The sequence below is a fragment of the Seriola lalandi genome, unplaced genomic scaffold (genome assembly GCF_002814215.2).
Source record: "Seriola lalandi dorsalis isolate HSWRI2012SDOR001 ecotype SW California unplaced genomic scaffold, Sedor1 jcf7180002054672, whole genome shotgun sequence".
Lineage (NCBI taxonomy): Eukaryota > Metazoa > Chordata > Actinopteri > Carangiformes > Carangidae > Seriola > Seriola lalandi.
In genome coordinates this window covers 2,507,906-2,524,006 of record NW_019525225.1, presented here as the reverse complement: position 1 = coordinate 2,524,006, position 16,101 = coordinate 2,507,906, and the positions used below count along the sequence as shown (strand labels likewise).

The following is a 16,101-nucleotide window of genomic DNA, read 5'->3' as shown; positions in this document are numbered from 1 at the left end:
AACGGACTAGTTTAGGTTTTGACAACTTAATGCCATGCCAAGTACAGTTAACAGTATAGGCTACATTTGGGCCATTGACAAGTGATGATATTAAAACTATGATGCATGAACACAAACTAAAATAAACTGAAATATACTAAAGCACACAGTAAATAGAGATATCAAATAAGTTAAATTGAGATTCACTATATTCAGTGTACTTATAACAACTCTGAAACCCCCCAAAAATTACCATACAAGCTCTTAGGGTCTAATTTTTTGTTTTTCAGAGAGAACAATAACATAGTTTCAATTAATCAAATGAAATTTGGAGCTGGGAGAAATCACCTTGAGAGTAAATGCTAAAATAAAGTTGCCATAGTTGATCACAAGTATCACAGGGCTGACCTGACTTTACCAGCCAGGCAATCGCCAGTGACTATCTTCAGAGATGATAATCGATAACTGATTGTAGGCTAGTACATAAGTCTATAGGCTATAGGGTGCTGTACTATTTTTTTTATCTGCCATATTGACTATCTGATGCATATTAGTGTTCAGAAGGATATGGCACCACAGGACAGTCAGCATTGTTTAAATACTTGTGATATTGTTTTTATCATAGTAATTAATCATAGTTTGTCAGTAACCACCCACTGGCCTTCAGACACTGGGAGCTCAATTATGAAAATGATATTTCATGATCAGCCCTTGCCCCATGTGTGCTCAACTGGGGCCCCTGGTGTGATGTTAGTAATAGCAGGTGGAAGAAGGGTAAAAGCCTAAAATGGCCACCAAACCCTGCTCACCATCATCATCATCATCATCATCATCACCGGCAGCAGCAGCAGCAGCAGCAGCAGCAGCACCACCTCAGAAGCCCATCCCCTAGCGTCCGTCCCGGGAATGTACCCTGTATGCGCATGGGCGGAGAAACTGCCGCTGTGCGCTGTTATTATTGTTAGAGTAATTTCTTTTTTACGAAAATGGCGTCTAGTCAGGGAGGTGTGGGAGCTGTCACGGCGCTACAAAGCCATCACTACTCTAGCGGACCTCACTGGAGCCCGGGCATCAGCCAGTTTCAGCAGCACCAGCAGCAGCACCACACGGCCCGCAGCCTGGACCGGGCTCTGGATGATGCCGTGTGCTCGGGGATACTGAACCTGAGCGGTAGGAAGCTGAGAGAGTACCCGGGGATGAGCTACGATCTGACCGATACAACACAAGCAGGTGGGTTGCCGTGCATGCATGGTCCACCGGAGACCACGAGAGTCCGTCCCGGTGGGCTTCATATAAAAATGTGCATGTAGATTAATGTGTAAGTGAATGCAACACGCCCGCTTTGTGTGTGGATTTTTGTCTGATTTTGTGGATAGAGGCGCATTAACGTTTAAGTGACAATATTTAAAGGGATATTCCGCCCACTGAACTGGCTTGTGTAAATGCACACATAGGCTACATCCTGGTTGTAATTAACGTCCACTCAGGCTCATATATCACACTAGTTTACTGCGCAAGGGGCTTCTGTTGCTGCTGTGTGGTTGTTTTGGTCGACGCCGATAGCTTTCAGCTTTTCAGCCCCCCTTGAGACACATGAATGAGACGGCAGGCGCACCCAAGTCAGGCGCTGTGCAGTGGTTTGCACACCGAGCTGCAGTTGATTTGGCACCGGACAGCAGGAGCAGAATATGAATGAACCGAGAGGCCAGGGTGTAAATTCTTACTCCCTGAATATCATTTGCGCTGAGCATGTGATACATGTACATGCTTTCTTTCATTTTCGGTAAAACCAGACAAAAGATGCGGGGGTACTTGCAGCCTCACCCCCCTGCTTCCCTCCCTGCCTGGGTGCATGTGTGCCCATACAACCCAGAATCTGTCAGAGGAGGAAGAAGACACCGGTCCGTTTTTGGCTTCATATGTTGGTTGATAGCTTTTTATCTGATCTTTGTTTCATGCATTTTATTGCGTTTCTGCAAGAGGTGGTTAGAATAATAGCCAATCTTATTCTGTATTCTAATAGCCATGTCAGTCAGTGGGTCAGTATTAGACTCACGTTTTCTGAAGGCTGTGTTATCAGGGTCAGGCCATACATACTAATTTGTATTAAACATGGTTGTGTGGAAAAGGGCTTACACTAAGTTTTAAACAGAAAGGACCCCATGATGGACCATGCTGCTGATAACATTTAACTCCAAGGAACCCTATGTAGGATGTGTTAGTACAGAAATACACATTTTATTACTGTAGGTAATTTGAATGAATAATACTAAAACTGATTTTTTCATTGATTATTATGGGAACCTCCTCAGTCATTATCATGGACTTCTAGATGTAGCTGGATCTCAGAATCATACTCTCCTCCTCTGAGGGGTCCACATACCATATGGTGTTACTCTGGCAAGCCGCTGGCTCATTGGAGAGCCCTAACCCCAGGGGATTTAAATTTTCTGCTCAAAGATTTTGGTACCTCTTCAAACCCAGACAGTTTTTTCCAAACCAGAGAAAAATCCTACCCTTCTGGAAAACTGACAGATTTAAAGTAAAGTTAAAATATTAGTAGTAAAGTGTAAAATACTCATTACATTACATTATAATAAGCTGGGCTGCAACCTCTTGAGACAAATCATTGATAACAGATTTGTCATCAATATCATCATATTTTGGACATGAATGCAGAATGATGCTTTTTAGTGTGAGTGAATGAACCCTGTTCATTGCTTGCAAGGGATAGCAAACCAGAAATGAACCATGATTCAAGTAAGCATGGTGAAGTGATGTGATAAAATGGAGTCATTTCAAATTGCTTGGTAGAAGCTTATACCTTTGAAGAGCTGAAGCCCTAAATATTATATGCAGGCCGCCTTACATGGGGGGCAGACTGATGCCTTAGTTAGTATGCACTGTTTATGGGCAGCGAATGTACAAACTTGTTATGACATACTGTACAAATGATCAGATCAGCTTATCTCTATCTAAACATGATAAATGTTCAAATTTATCAACATTTTGCACATAAGATTTTTAAATAACTGCATGTTATACAACTGACTGTAATCAAAAGAGATATGAGAGAGTGTACATTTCTGTCACACCTTTGTTCTGTTGCTTAGACTGTGTCACTGTGAATGCTGCAGTCTTTTTCACTTTTCTTCCCACATCTTCATTTCGATGCCTGGAATTAAAGGCGTGCCAGTGCAAAGTCTCACTTTCAAATGTGCAAAGAGAGATCAACACATGACGCCATTTTCACATCAAGAACAATCTGTGTCGTGAAAAGAAAAACCTTTACAATGTTGCATACAGCCTTTACATTTGTGTGTCAACGCTGGATCAATCACATCTGAAGCCACATCTGAGCCAAGCTCATTCCTATTTAATAAAGCAATTTCTCCTGAAATGAAGATAAAACCAGTTCTTTCTTAGATCTCTCCTGACAGTTTAGTTGTTTGGTATTTGAACTGAAGTTGACCTGTGAGTATTGGCCCCCCCAAGCCATTTAAAGAGTGGCAGTCATATAAAGACAAAGATGCAGTCCCTTTAACAGTCTGCACACCTCATGAGTTAAGATAGTTCACCACTTAAAAACAGTGTTCCTTATAAATACACGTCCCACCTATGGGACACTTTGGTGGCACTACTTTAGGTTTTATAGTTTTGGTCTGTGCTGGATTCAGTCTTGATACATTATTTGAAAACTCTAAGCCACCTGATTCTCTTTGCACAAAGCATTTTAGGATCCCCATATCACTGCCATAGCATAACACAAAATTGGTTTAGACTAGTGGTTTTACCTCCAACTCGGTACTCCTACACCTCTTATATTCCTTTTATTATGCAAAAAACCAAAAAGGTGAAGCCAAAAGAGCTGTTTCTTCTTCTTTTTTTTTTTTAACTATGTTTGTGCCCCTGTAACCTTGGTTCAGGATCTCTTTCACTCATTCTGAATTTTTGGTTGTAAAATTCAAAGAGTCACCTGTCAAAAGACATCATTGTTATGACTGTAGTCAAAAGGGTTAAAGAACAGGTAGCTTTTTATTTTGGGTACAATGTTTTCAGGCTTGTTTGTATAAATAGGGGTGTCTGGTAACAGGTTAACTCTTTTGCTGCCCCAGATAATTGAATGTAGAAGTTGATGTAAAAGAGGAGAAGACAGATTTTTAGTTGTGTCTTTGCATTTTATATCCTCATACGTTATGAGGAATGTTTAGATCTGGACTGCTCATTTAAGCAATAGCAGGTTATCCCACTATAAATTGGGCGTTATTATAATTTCAATCCATCCCGTTGCTGGTTTTAGAAATGAAATGGGGTTTATAAAAAGAACAGCATCTAAGTGAATGGTCTCCATCTGACTAATGGGCAGCGGTCGCTGTAGAGTGCGAGAAAGAGAGAGAGGCCTGCTCACACCAGGGTGTCTGTTTGCAGTGTGCTACTGGCAGTTTGTCTCCAGTCAGTTTGTTTTCCCATGGGAAAGTGCAAGAGCTTGGAGCCGCTGCTCTGACCTTGGAAAGGGGCTGAGGAGCAGTGAATCAACCTGGGCAGATGTTCAGGTTCATATTCCAGCATGCCCCTGCCTGCCATTAACGCTGCTCCCAAGGGGACAAACACACACACACACACACACACACACACACACACACACACACACACACACATTAGGCAGTGTGATGTGCTTCCAATGCAGCACCATGCAGTGTCTTTACATGTGTGCGTTCCTCTCAGACATACAACAAAGTGTATATAGACAGCAGGAGGCTCATGCAGCTGCTGTGCGGTCTCTGTGGTAGCCAGTAAACAAACAGATTTTTAAACCCACAACTTTGTTTGGTGTCTGAGAGAACATAATGATTTATTTACAGTATACTTAAGAATATGGGTCGTGCTGGAGATTGTGGTTTTTAGTTTTTTTTCCCTTGTGTAAGACTGCACAAAATCTGTCATTGCACTACAAATCTTTCACCCTCTTGTACATGACTCCTCAATGAAGGGTTTGGTGTAATATTTACCAACCAAATACTACTTCAAAGGAAAAGAATGGGAGGTCAAAGGAACGATAAAGAAGTGTGATTTTTCTCACTAACGGAGGGTACATGTGTTAGTGATTGGACAGCCAAGAACAAATTAAAAGCTGTGGACCATGTCCAGACTTCCTTAGTGTAGTGTCCAGAGATGGTTGAAACAGGCGGCAAAATGAACATTGCACATTTCATTTAACTGTGTGAAGCACATGGTGAATCTCACACTGTGTGAATGCTCCTTTGTTGTCACATTCTTCAGAAGTTTGGTTCTTCAAGCTCCACAAGGACACGAGTACCAAGGTAGCACACTTGGATTTAAGGATCAGCCAGTGTAAATACTTTAAGTGTTACTCCCCAAGTACAAGCAGATTACCGGCTGACTCATTTAAAAGGCATCAAGAGGTTTGATAGTTAAAAATACAACACTGCACCTAGCTACTCGTACCTGGTTCAGCCAAGGCTGGTCTGTGATGAAGAGCAGATGCTGCTCTTCATGCAGAATGCAGAATGCATCCTTTAAGAAAATCCCTGGTGTAGTTTTTGAGTGATTACAGCTATATGCTATTTGAGTGTAGGCTGAAAAAGAATCACATTCCTGACAGTGTTTCTTCCCTCAGGGTCTTTGTAGATGTGCCTCTTCATGTCTAGGCAAGACATATGCATACCTATCAGCAGGAACACTATGCCTTATCTTACTGAAAAATAAAGTGATGATTGTGAATAACACAATCACAAGAGTTTATTATGTTACACACTGTCTGTGTGTGTCTCTTTTTTGCTTGGGTTCCGCTGTCACTGGAGATTTTAGTCACATATACTGTATATGTCCACATGTATATGTCCAATGATTTATTGTCTGTCTCCAGGATATTAAATAGTTAACTGGAGATTATTCCATGCAGTGACAGCCTGTACATTCGGAAATATGATACTGATCTCTTCTTCTCTCTGACAAGTCCACTGTATCTTGACTGTTGCCACATAACTTAAGCTTAAGAAATTAAAAAGAGATGTGGAGATTCTCAGGTCAGAAACCTGTGGTGTTTTAAGAGCTGGATGGCCTGTTCCTCATGAGCAAAAGAAAAGTGAAAGAAGCTTGTGAGTAATTTAGGCCAGAATAGGATGTTAAAAAACAACACGCACGTTTAAAGCAGGTTGTTTTTTGTGTGCTAGCTTGGGGTTAATTTTAGAGCTGTAACTACCTTTTAAATGAATCGGGCAATATTTATGTCTGTATAAAGTGTATTGTGTATCGCATGTATTAATATACATTTTCAAAAAAAAGTGTCAAAGTCATGGTGATATGAATCAGAGATAACCTCCATGTTAGAGAAATAATAATCAAGTGTTTGGCATGGACTAAATGATTATTCAAACTGACCTACATTCACTAACTTAGAATCTATATAGATGTTCCTGCAAATACAATGAGAAACTTGTGTGTGTCATACAACAGTGGCTGTGTTCATCTTATTTCAATGGTTAGCAGGGGGCGTCTCCCACATGTGACTTTGCAGGATGTTAACAGTGTCAAGCTAAAAGCTTCATTTGCAATGCAGAGCATGGGTCACATTTATGATTTCATTCCATTCAGTCAGCAGTTGTCGGGGTCATAGACTAAGGGGAAAATATCATGCACATCTTGAAATGGCTCCTCAAAACCTGATGAGGAATCCCATTAGGGTATCTCCAGGAGCAGATTGATAGCAGGAGCACCTAGCTGAGTGAAAAACACTTAAATCCCCACAGAATGTACTCGCCTGCTCTGAACACCCAGCGGAGCCCCAGACCACACCCAAAACCTGCCATCCAGAAACTGTGGCCTCATCTGCTGTGGGGTGCAAATAATTAACCCCAATAAATCATGTTTTTGTTCTGTTCCGTCTTTCCTTTCATTAAACTGAACCTTGTGACTATACACGGCCAAAATTGCTACAGCAAAGAGCTTTAGGACTGAAGTATTTTGGTGTCTGTTTCTCTGCAGTTTTTGCCCTTGATGGTGGGATGTCTTGTTGTATGAAGCTGGTAGCAGGTGGATTTTTCTTTAATGGCAGCTGTAAACAGAAATATTTCCTCCTCCAAATCCCTCTACAGTGACTTGCAGTACAGAGAGTAGAGAGAGAGAGTTATTTGCTCCAGCACTCAGCAGGATGTCTATTAGTACAGAGGTTGCTGTGTCATGGGAGGACATAGCCAGCGCTTCCCACAAAAATGAATAGATTGCTGATCTGGTGCGAGGGTGCAGCGCAGCAGAGTGGAACCTCGGCGGAGTGCTTGTCTGCCTGGCTGGCCTTGTCCTGCGGGAGCTCTAGTTCAAGCAGCAGGTGGATGAAAGACCCACTGTGGACCGCAGATGGTGTACAGCCTGGGTTGGAGGAGGGAGATGTCGGAGGGTGGAGATGGACAGGCTCACAAAGACTCTCTCCACCCATCCCCATATCCAATCGACTCACATGATTCCACTGCTAAAGAAGAATCCCCAGTTGTGGGGCTGGAGGGAGGGAGGCAGGGTGGGGGAGTCATCCGTGTACAGCTGGGTTATAGCATCAAGGTCCGAGCCTCAGGGAGAGGCAGAATTTACTCTTAATGGAAAACAAGTATACCCTATGACCTCAGCTTTGGTCTTTCCCCGTGTGGTAATTTCTGTTTCCCTTAACCCCTCGACTTCTTTTCCTTTGTGCTGCTGACTGTCTCGTGGTCTGCTTCTCACTTCTGCTTACTGGCTGCTGTCAGAGCTCAGACCACAGCTACAGAGTGAGGCCTGTCAGGTCTATTGTTGGTCATTGAACACTTGTCAGAATTGAGTCTATTTAACCGCACAGACGTGCATAGTTTTGCTCTCCTCATGACATCTCGTAACATCAGGGAGTGGGGATTAAAGGCTGCGATATCTGCATAAATATGTTCAAATGCTTTTTGAAGAAAAACACTGATATTGACATTTTGTGACATTTTGTATTTTCTTTATGCTTCTAATCCATCCACAGTAAAAGAGAAATGTCATGACAGTAAGTAAGTGAATGTTTGCTTTCAGTAAAGCCCATAGGCAGTAGCTTAGTGATTTAATACAGGGTGGTAGCTATATGTAATTGCATGCATTAAGGGGATGGAGGTTGTGTTAATGTGTCCTTTTCCAGCAGTGTGGACGTAGCACTCCAGTTAGATGGGACGGAATAATGGAAAGTGTTTATCTGTGGCTGTGCAGCTCCTCACATAGGTCTCTAATTACCATGTCACCCTGAGATATTTCAGGAGACAGGACTGTTCGCACACACACACACACACACACACACACACACGCACACACTGAATCAATACCTGTCTGAAGGTGAATTCTGTACGATGTAAGGTAGCCTTGGCGTGCGCTGTTCTCATAAGTCCCCATGTATCCTGGTGTAACCTGTTTAAATGGATGTGTCAGGTTGTATTCAACAGAATAGACAGACATTGAGACAGAAGGACAGTAGGATAGTGTGGATTTCATTTGCACGGAAATGTCTGGCTGTGTGAGTATTTCAGCAACCTTGTGCCTTAACCCAGACTCATGCAGACATGCAGAAAATGTAGACCTCCAGAATGAGCATGAGCCTGCATTGAGAGTGCATTCATGCTTCAGAGGATGAGCCCTCTCCATTTTGAGATTTTAGATTTTAGATTTTTGTGTTTTCATCATGCCCATACCAAATATAAGATATTTGATTGTAGGGACTTGATGTTGTTTCTTCAGTATAAACCTTTAGGGATACATTGCATTTGTATACTCACTGCTAGTTTGGCTGTAAGAACTGCAAAATCATCAGTATGTTGTTTGCTCTCTCTGGTCGCATCTCACGCTTTCTTATTGCTGGAGGTAAAAAACAGTGCAGCCATCAAGCACAGTCAGACTCGGGGCTGTAGGCGTCTAGACTTAAAGATTTATTGGAAACTCACATTTCAAACAAAACATTCATGATACAATTTTAAATTACTTTAAATTTTGTATAAATGGGAAAAAATGAGGACAGATGACTGAGTGTTGAGCTTCACCATCAGTATCTGCTTGAGTGCTGTGACTCCTTCACGTTGACATTCTTGGGCAAGAGAGCCAGTATCTAAATATTTTATCATAAGAGGCAGATGCAGATGTGAGGCTATGCTCATATTCATTGACTAGAAGAAGGATTAAATTCATATTCTTGTTGCAGAATAGAAGCTTCTTACCTGAATAATGCAGGGCCGTGATTTTGCAGCAAATTCAGTAGTAAAGGAGACCATAAGCATTATTATCGGGTTTTAATTACAAGTAAATATTTTCTATTTCTTTCCTTTTTAATATTTTTTTCAAGAATAGTACAAAAACACAATAACTATACCTAATTTATATTTCTATCATCTTTGCAAAATGCTTTCGGCAATGCTACAGGCATGGCTCGAAGGATCCAGGCTAAAATATCTTAACAACAATTAATGCGGCAATAATAACTGCTGCATGGATTGCCCTTGGATGATATTTGCTACAGATATTCATGGTGGTTAGAGGATGGAGCCTACTGACTTTGGTGATCCCCTGACTTTTTGTCCTGCTCCACCATGAGGTTGACATTTATCGTTTTAAGTGAAATGTCTCAGCAGCTTTTGAATGGATTATTATTTTCCCTCAGGCGCTGTCATCAGGTCAAAGCTGCAGTCTGTTCCATACTTCGGTTTATGACTAAATACAAAACTATAAAGACATTATCATCAGCCACACCTGTATTTTGTGATTATTGCCCTGCTAGAATTAGCAGTTAGCTTATATCACTATTGTGTCTAAGAGCAGCCTTAGCCTACAGAGTCATTAGCTAGCATGGCTCATGACTTTTGCTACAGTATATTAGAAAATGGTCTTTTCTGTCATTTAGCATGATTTAATTACATTACATTGCTAATATGCTAAGTTTATGTCAATATATTACATTTACATATGTGCACTAACTTTAGTTAGTTAAAGTGGATAGATAGATAGATAGATAGATAGATAGATAGATAGATAGATAGATAGATAGATAGAGCAGCACAGCAAGAGGAGACATTTGCTGCAGCTGTAGCTGCTTTTCTGTCGTGTCAGAATGTTGCGGAGATGGTGGTTGGTATTGCCAAAGATGGCCTCCATCTTACATTGCATGCGTCTCTCAACAACAGTCCAGTATAGTTACATAACACAGGCATCGAAGACCATTAAAAACAACAATGATCAAGCTCAGACAGATAAATCCTATACATTTGTTTTTGTAAATTATTCTAGACTATCCAGTGGTATAGAAAACCTACCACTCTGCTGCACAAACAGTTGCCCAAATCTTCCTTTTTTTTTACCCATTTGGTGATTATCTTCTCTTGCTTAAAACTGATCTCTTCAATAAAAAGCTTTCCACCCATTCATACAAATCTAAAGCCATTACTGTGCCACTCCCAGTGAGATTGATCTTGGAAATACTGAGATATTACACTGCCAGTAGCACTCAGAACTTCAAGGCCCAAGACTCTGGTGTAACATTAGACCCGTGTTCGATGAAAAGGAACGCTAGCCCCTGCTCCGTCATGGAAACATATCGATCAGTCTTTCATGCCTATGACCTCTCATGCCTAAAGGAAGCATATTGGACGATGCCCAGATCTTGCAAAGGTAACATGTATGTCTCCTATATGTTCAAAGTGTACACATTTTATCATCTTCTCTTTCTCCACCTTGCAGATTTGTCCAAGAATCGCCTCACAGAAATCCCCCCAGAAGTGTGTCTGTTCGCCCCCCTCGAGTCGCTGAACCTCTACCACAACTGCATCAAGTGCATCCCAGAAGCTATCATCAATCTGCAGATGCTGACTTATCTCGACATCAGGTGGGTCACTGCTAACACTGTTCTTTCAGTTTGTAATGTTTATGTGTGTTCAGTTTTATATCTCTCAAGAGGCGCTTGTTCCCCTTTCACTACGCTAACAGGGTGAAAAGGCTTACATGAAAGAGAAGCATTTCCTCTTTTGCTGAAACTCAATTCCCAATCACCAGATACTCACTGTTACATGCTTCTGTACTCCATTTTAAAACTAGGTCAATGTTCTGTCTTTCTCCACAGTCGAAATCTCCTGTCGGTTTTGCCAAAATATCTGTTCAACCTCCCCCTCAAAGTTCTGCTCGTGAGCAACAACAAGCTTGTGTCCATCCCCGAGGAGATCGGCAAGGCCAAAGAGTTGATGGAACTGGTGAGCAGTGTGTATGCATCAGTGCATATGACCTTGTGTACAGTATATCGCACATCCCATTTCTTACACTTTGCCTCCCCTTGCAGGATGTGAGCTGTAATGAGATCCAGGTGCTGCCAGCTCAGGTGGGGAGGCTTCACGCCTTACGAGAACTCAACATCAGGAAGAACTGTCTTCACATGCTGCCTGAGGGTCAGTCCATTTTCATCGCTGATTTATTTTGATACATCTGACAAGAATACAGTCACATCACAGCCAAGAATTACATACATACAGTGTTTGTTTTGTGTCAGCTGTCATGTTACTGTGAGTGAAGCCAAAATCACCTTGATGATATGAGTAAAATGTAGTTCTGTTCTCATATAACAAAAGTCAAGCATTCCTGAAGAGCAGCAATAAGACACACTTGAATGATTTTTGATTGAAACAAAACAAACCTTGCAGCCTCTCATTTTGCTTGTATTTGATGAAGTGACAAGGGTAAGCAGGGGTGGATTGAAATAATAACTCAAGTTGGGAATTTGGCTCCATCAGGCCGCTAATCTTGTTGGCTAACCCTACTTGTTGATGTGACAGGTACCAGACCAGCGCAATTGGCCAATATGTTTATCTGGGAGGAAAGTTATACAGATTACAAAATACAAATATTATGTCAATTATGTCAATAAGTCAATGGAGAGAAAATTATTTTTTTAAGGGCAGAGGTGCTCTCTCTCTCTCTCTCTCTCTCTCTCTCTCTCTCTCTCTCTCTCTCTCTCTCTCTCTCTCTCTGAACGAGGGTGAATAAAAATTGACTGCTTTCTGGTTACAAATCTTGTCTTTGGTGTAAAATTACAAAATGTAACATGATCACACCCTTAACTTGGAGGGTAGAGCAGAAATATATAAATGGAGTTGGTACAGTCTTTAGGGTGGTGCAGCACGTTGATGAGGTCGAACTCACCAGCATAACAAAGCATACACTGTGTTCCCCAATCCCCAGTGCATCACATTCAACAAAAGCTCTTTTTAAAACTCTTTTCTTGTCTGTTCTTGCAGAGCTGGCTGACCTGCCCCTCATCCGACTTGACTTCTCCTGCAATAAGATCACAGAGATTCCTCCGGCCTATAGGAAACTCAGGCAGCTGCAGCACATCATCCTAGACAACAACCCTATGCAGTCTCCACCCGCACAGGTATGTGCATTGTTCAGTATCTATGTATCCATGTGGTGGCAAACAGGCAGCACAAATGGGTTTTCTGGTTTCCTGTATATGGTTGAGTTGACAGGTTGTCATTTCCCCTCACAGTCTTATGAACCTGGTGCAACTGCGCCATCTAGTGGATGAGCGAACACTAATACTAACTCAGACTAAACAGAGACCCTATGAACATTTTTATGTTTCAGATTTGTCTCAAGGGCAAAGTGCACATATTCAAGTACCTGAACATCCAGGCGTGTAGGATGGACAAGAAACCGGACACCCTGGACCTCCCTTCCCTCGGCAAGCGCTGCCTTCCACAGCCACTTACAGATAGGTACTGACATCGTGACATGAAGCATAATGCATTAGTTTTTCACTTCTGTTCTTATTATATCCTGTTCCTGTTTCACACACACATATATATATATATTACAACTGGATGTAACATATATTTATTATTTTTTTCATTATTATTTTTATTGGTATCAAATGGCATCAGCACATGTTCATTCACCGTGATGGACAGAAACCCTGATGATGAGCTGTTTGTTTTGCGTATTTCCAGCATGGAAGATTTTTATCCCAGTAAGAACCACGGGCCTGACTCTGGAATTGGTAGTGACAATGGTGACAAGAGGCTGTCTACAACAGAGGTCAGCATTCAAACACATTGCCAATACATGATGAGTGTGTTTTTGTGTTGTACTACGTACCAGGATGTCACAGTTTGAGATACATAACTGTCAACGTACACCTTGTGAACTTTTTTTGAGTCACCATTTAAATTGCTGCTGCTAGCCAGCCAGTGTTAATTTTAGTTTAATTCTGTTAACTGTCTGTTACCATTTTTGGGTTCAGGCAGTGGGAATCAAAAGTAGACTCTTAAGACAAAGCAGTAGAGGACATGACTGTGTTTATTAGATTGAAATTCAGCCTTGCTGTCAACACCAGAGGAGCGAAACACTGGCTGAGGGTCATAAAAAAAAAGGCAGGCAGACTGCACAAAACAGTGGCTGGATATGTCATATCAAACAGGCAGTGCACAAACTGCAAGTGCAAGAATGACGCTCTCTGAGGCCGACTGGTGGACAGATGGGGAATAACTGGGTCTAAAATGATGAGCCACGTATTGTGCCGTTCTTGACGGCAGAATAACTTTAGAGACTTGAAAGTCAGATTCAGGGGTATGTCTGGGTAGACATTTAGAGTGGGCTATGATTGTTAAAATTCAACTGATCGCAATCATGGCAAGAGATGAAAGCACTGATATATGGTGACTATACAAACATAAATATCAGCCGCAAAGTTAGAAAGAAAACAAGGCAGATAAAACAAATTCACGGTTGAATCAAATGAAACTGCCGTGAAAATTCCACAGTTACTCATCGGCCGTTTACTCCTCATTCTTGTCGTCTCCTGCAGCCTTCAGACGACGACACTGTCAGCCTGCACTCTCAGGTTTCAGAGACAGCCCGTGCTGATGCCCTCTCACTCCTCTCCAAAATGGACTCTTGCAAAGGTTACTGAAAATAAGTATCACACATTGCCTTTGAAAGCAGTAACAGAGACACGGGGTTGTTGAATGAAGTGCCTAAAATGTGACAGTTTGTGTGATCAACGCGGATGCTTCCTCCCTCTATCAGATCAGGATCTCTATGACTTTATAGAGCCCAACCCTGATGAGGATCCTGCTCTGTCAGAGTGTGATGGACAGCAGAGCAGCCATGTGTCTTGTATAAAGGTATGAATCAATCTATCTATGATCTGTATACACAGATGCATGCACAAACAACACAATTTGGGAAAAGGATGATGACCAACAACAAGAAAAGTATGGGAAATCTAAGGGAGGTTCACCATAGACAAAATTAGCTTCTGTTTAATGGTCTCTAACATGGTGTGTGTGTGTGTGTGTGTGTCATGGTCTGTTTCAGGAACTGGAGAAAGTTCTTAACATGTCCCACCAAAGCAAAGATAAAGACAGCTGGAAAGAGGAGTCAGGGTGAGTTCATTATTCAATAAATCAGTCAAACAAATCGCTTGTTTCAGCTTGAGTTGTGATGACACATGTTGTGTCTGTGATGCAAATGTTTTTACTTATGTTAAATTACTTACAAATGCACCATCCTGTGCAAAGACTTGCAACAGTTCTGTGGAAGTAATGAGTTCCGTAACCAAAGATTTGAGTCACCAGAGCATCAAAACAGTAATGGACCAGATATGCACACAGAAGTTGTCCAGCTGTTGTTTTGCAGTGTTAATCTAACATTTTGACAATGGTATACCTCTATATATTTTTAATTCACCTTGACTGTGATAATACTGCAGCACTAAGCAGAAAAAACATGTTTCCAGAAATACAAGTAAAGGTTTCTCTTCAAACCAGCCATTGTAAATCAGGAAATGAAGGCTGAGAACATATTCTCCACAATGAGCAGAAGCTGTCTGCTCCATCAGTAGTCTAGATGGCAAACCCCCAGTGTAAGCAGATAACTCATGTCATCACAGCTGCAGTTACATACTACCTTGCTCAGCATGATGACCAATCTGCTGTCGTTGACAGACTTCTTCAACTACTACTCTGTTTGATGGACATCTCTAGGCTATGTATGTAAACACAAGAGTATCTGTTTTGCAATGATTGCAGCTATCATGAATGGCCACATTCAGCGTGCAGTCTGCAAATATTTTTGCAAGGTTGTACTGAATAATGTTACACAGTCATGTGCAGTATTGATGGTCAAAAAAAACAAGATGGTTTGACTTGTAACTTTTAAATAACTTTTAGCTGCCAACGAGGATTTAGTGTTTTGACAGATATATTGAGGCTTTTTGAATTTGTTTTTTTGGTGATATAGGGTTTGGGAATTTGTGTCCAGATGACTGTATGTTGTTGCCAAAGCTAATGACTCAAAATGGGAAGCTGTGCACTGCCTGTGATGGAACTAACTTTGACTTTGAACTTGTTGCAGTTCTGACAAGGAGCAGCTGGTTGAGGAAGAGGATGATGAGCTGAAAGAAGTGCTGGATCTGAGGAAGATTGCCGTTCAGCTTTTGCAGCAGGAGCAGCAGAATCGGTGTGTGGTTCTCACATCTCTTTTGGCAGCACTACAAAAGCCATCCTATACTTACTGACACACTACGCGTTGGTTTAGCTCTTCATTCGCTTCACTGCTTAAATCCACATTTCTTGTGATCCTCTCTGCTTATTCATCGTCAGGCTAACAGCTTACAGGGGAGATTGTTTCCCAGGATCTGATATTTATTTGCTTTGGCTCTTACTAAGAATTAGAGCTGCACATGGTGTGAAAAAATCCTCACATCAGCCCAATTTTTGTGGATTTATTCTCTGTTTCTTATTTTTCAGATAGATGTTTTTCCTTATGTCCCCAAATATCGCTCCATCAGCACCACCTGTACTCTTTTCCTTCTGCAAATCGTATCAAGTCAGCTTTACCTCACTTTCTCTCTGTTCATTCCTTGTTCCCTGCTTTCTCCCTTGACTCGGCCGCTGCACATTTGATGTACGGCTTCTAGACGACGGTCCTTAATTTGCAGAGCAGAGAGTCTTATTCACCGACGGAGAGTGACCGGCCGGGCACACAGGTAGAGAGTCTGTGTGTCACACTGGGTAGATGACCCCTGGTCAAACATACTGACACAACCAGTCTCTGGTGTTTCATTATCTGCCTCACAAC

General features: G+C 41.6%; 1 protein-coding gene across 2 annotated transcripts in view; it reads left to right on the top strand.

Moving 5' to 3' along the window:
- Positions 1-926: 926 nt before the first annotated feature.
- lrch2 (leucine-rich repeats and calponin homology (CH) domain containing 2) overlaps positions 927-16,101 on the top strand; it is a 32,887-nt gene continuing 17,712 nt past the window's right edge. The window contains exons 1-12 of one of the 2 annotated variants that reach the window (XM_023421489.2): positions 951-1,209; positions 10,714-10,858; positions 11,093-11,219; positions 11,306-11,411; positions 12,258-12,394; positions 12,607-12,737; positions 12,969-13,056; positions 13,826-13,922; positions 14,047-14,144; positions 14,338-14,405; positions 15,376-15,480; positions 15,941-16,009. In XM_023421489.2, coding sequence (XP_023277257.1) covers positions 966-1,209; positions 10,714-10,858; positions 11,093-11,219; positions 11,306-11,411; positions 12,258-12,394; positions 12,607-12,737; positions 12,969-13,056; positions 13,826-13,922; positions 14,047-14,144; positions 14,338-14,405; positions 15,376-15,480; positions 15,941-16,009 — 1,415 coding nt within the window. In that variant the 5' untranslated portion in view covers positions 951-965. Of the gene's footprint in view, positions 1,210-10,713; positions 10,859-11,092; positions 11,220-11,305; positions 11,412-12,257; positions 12,395-12,606; positions 12,738-12,968; positions 13,057-13,825; positions 13,923-14,046; positions 14,145-14,337; positions 14,406-15,375; positions 15,481-15,940; positions 16,010-16,101 lie in introns of both variants that reach the window. The other variant, XM_087178025.1, reaches the window with a different exon arrangement.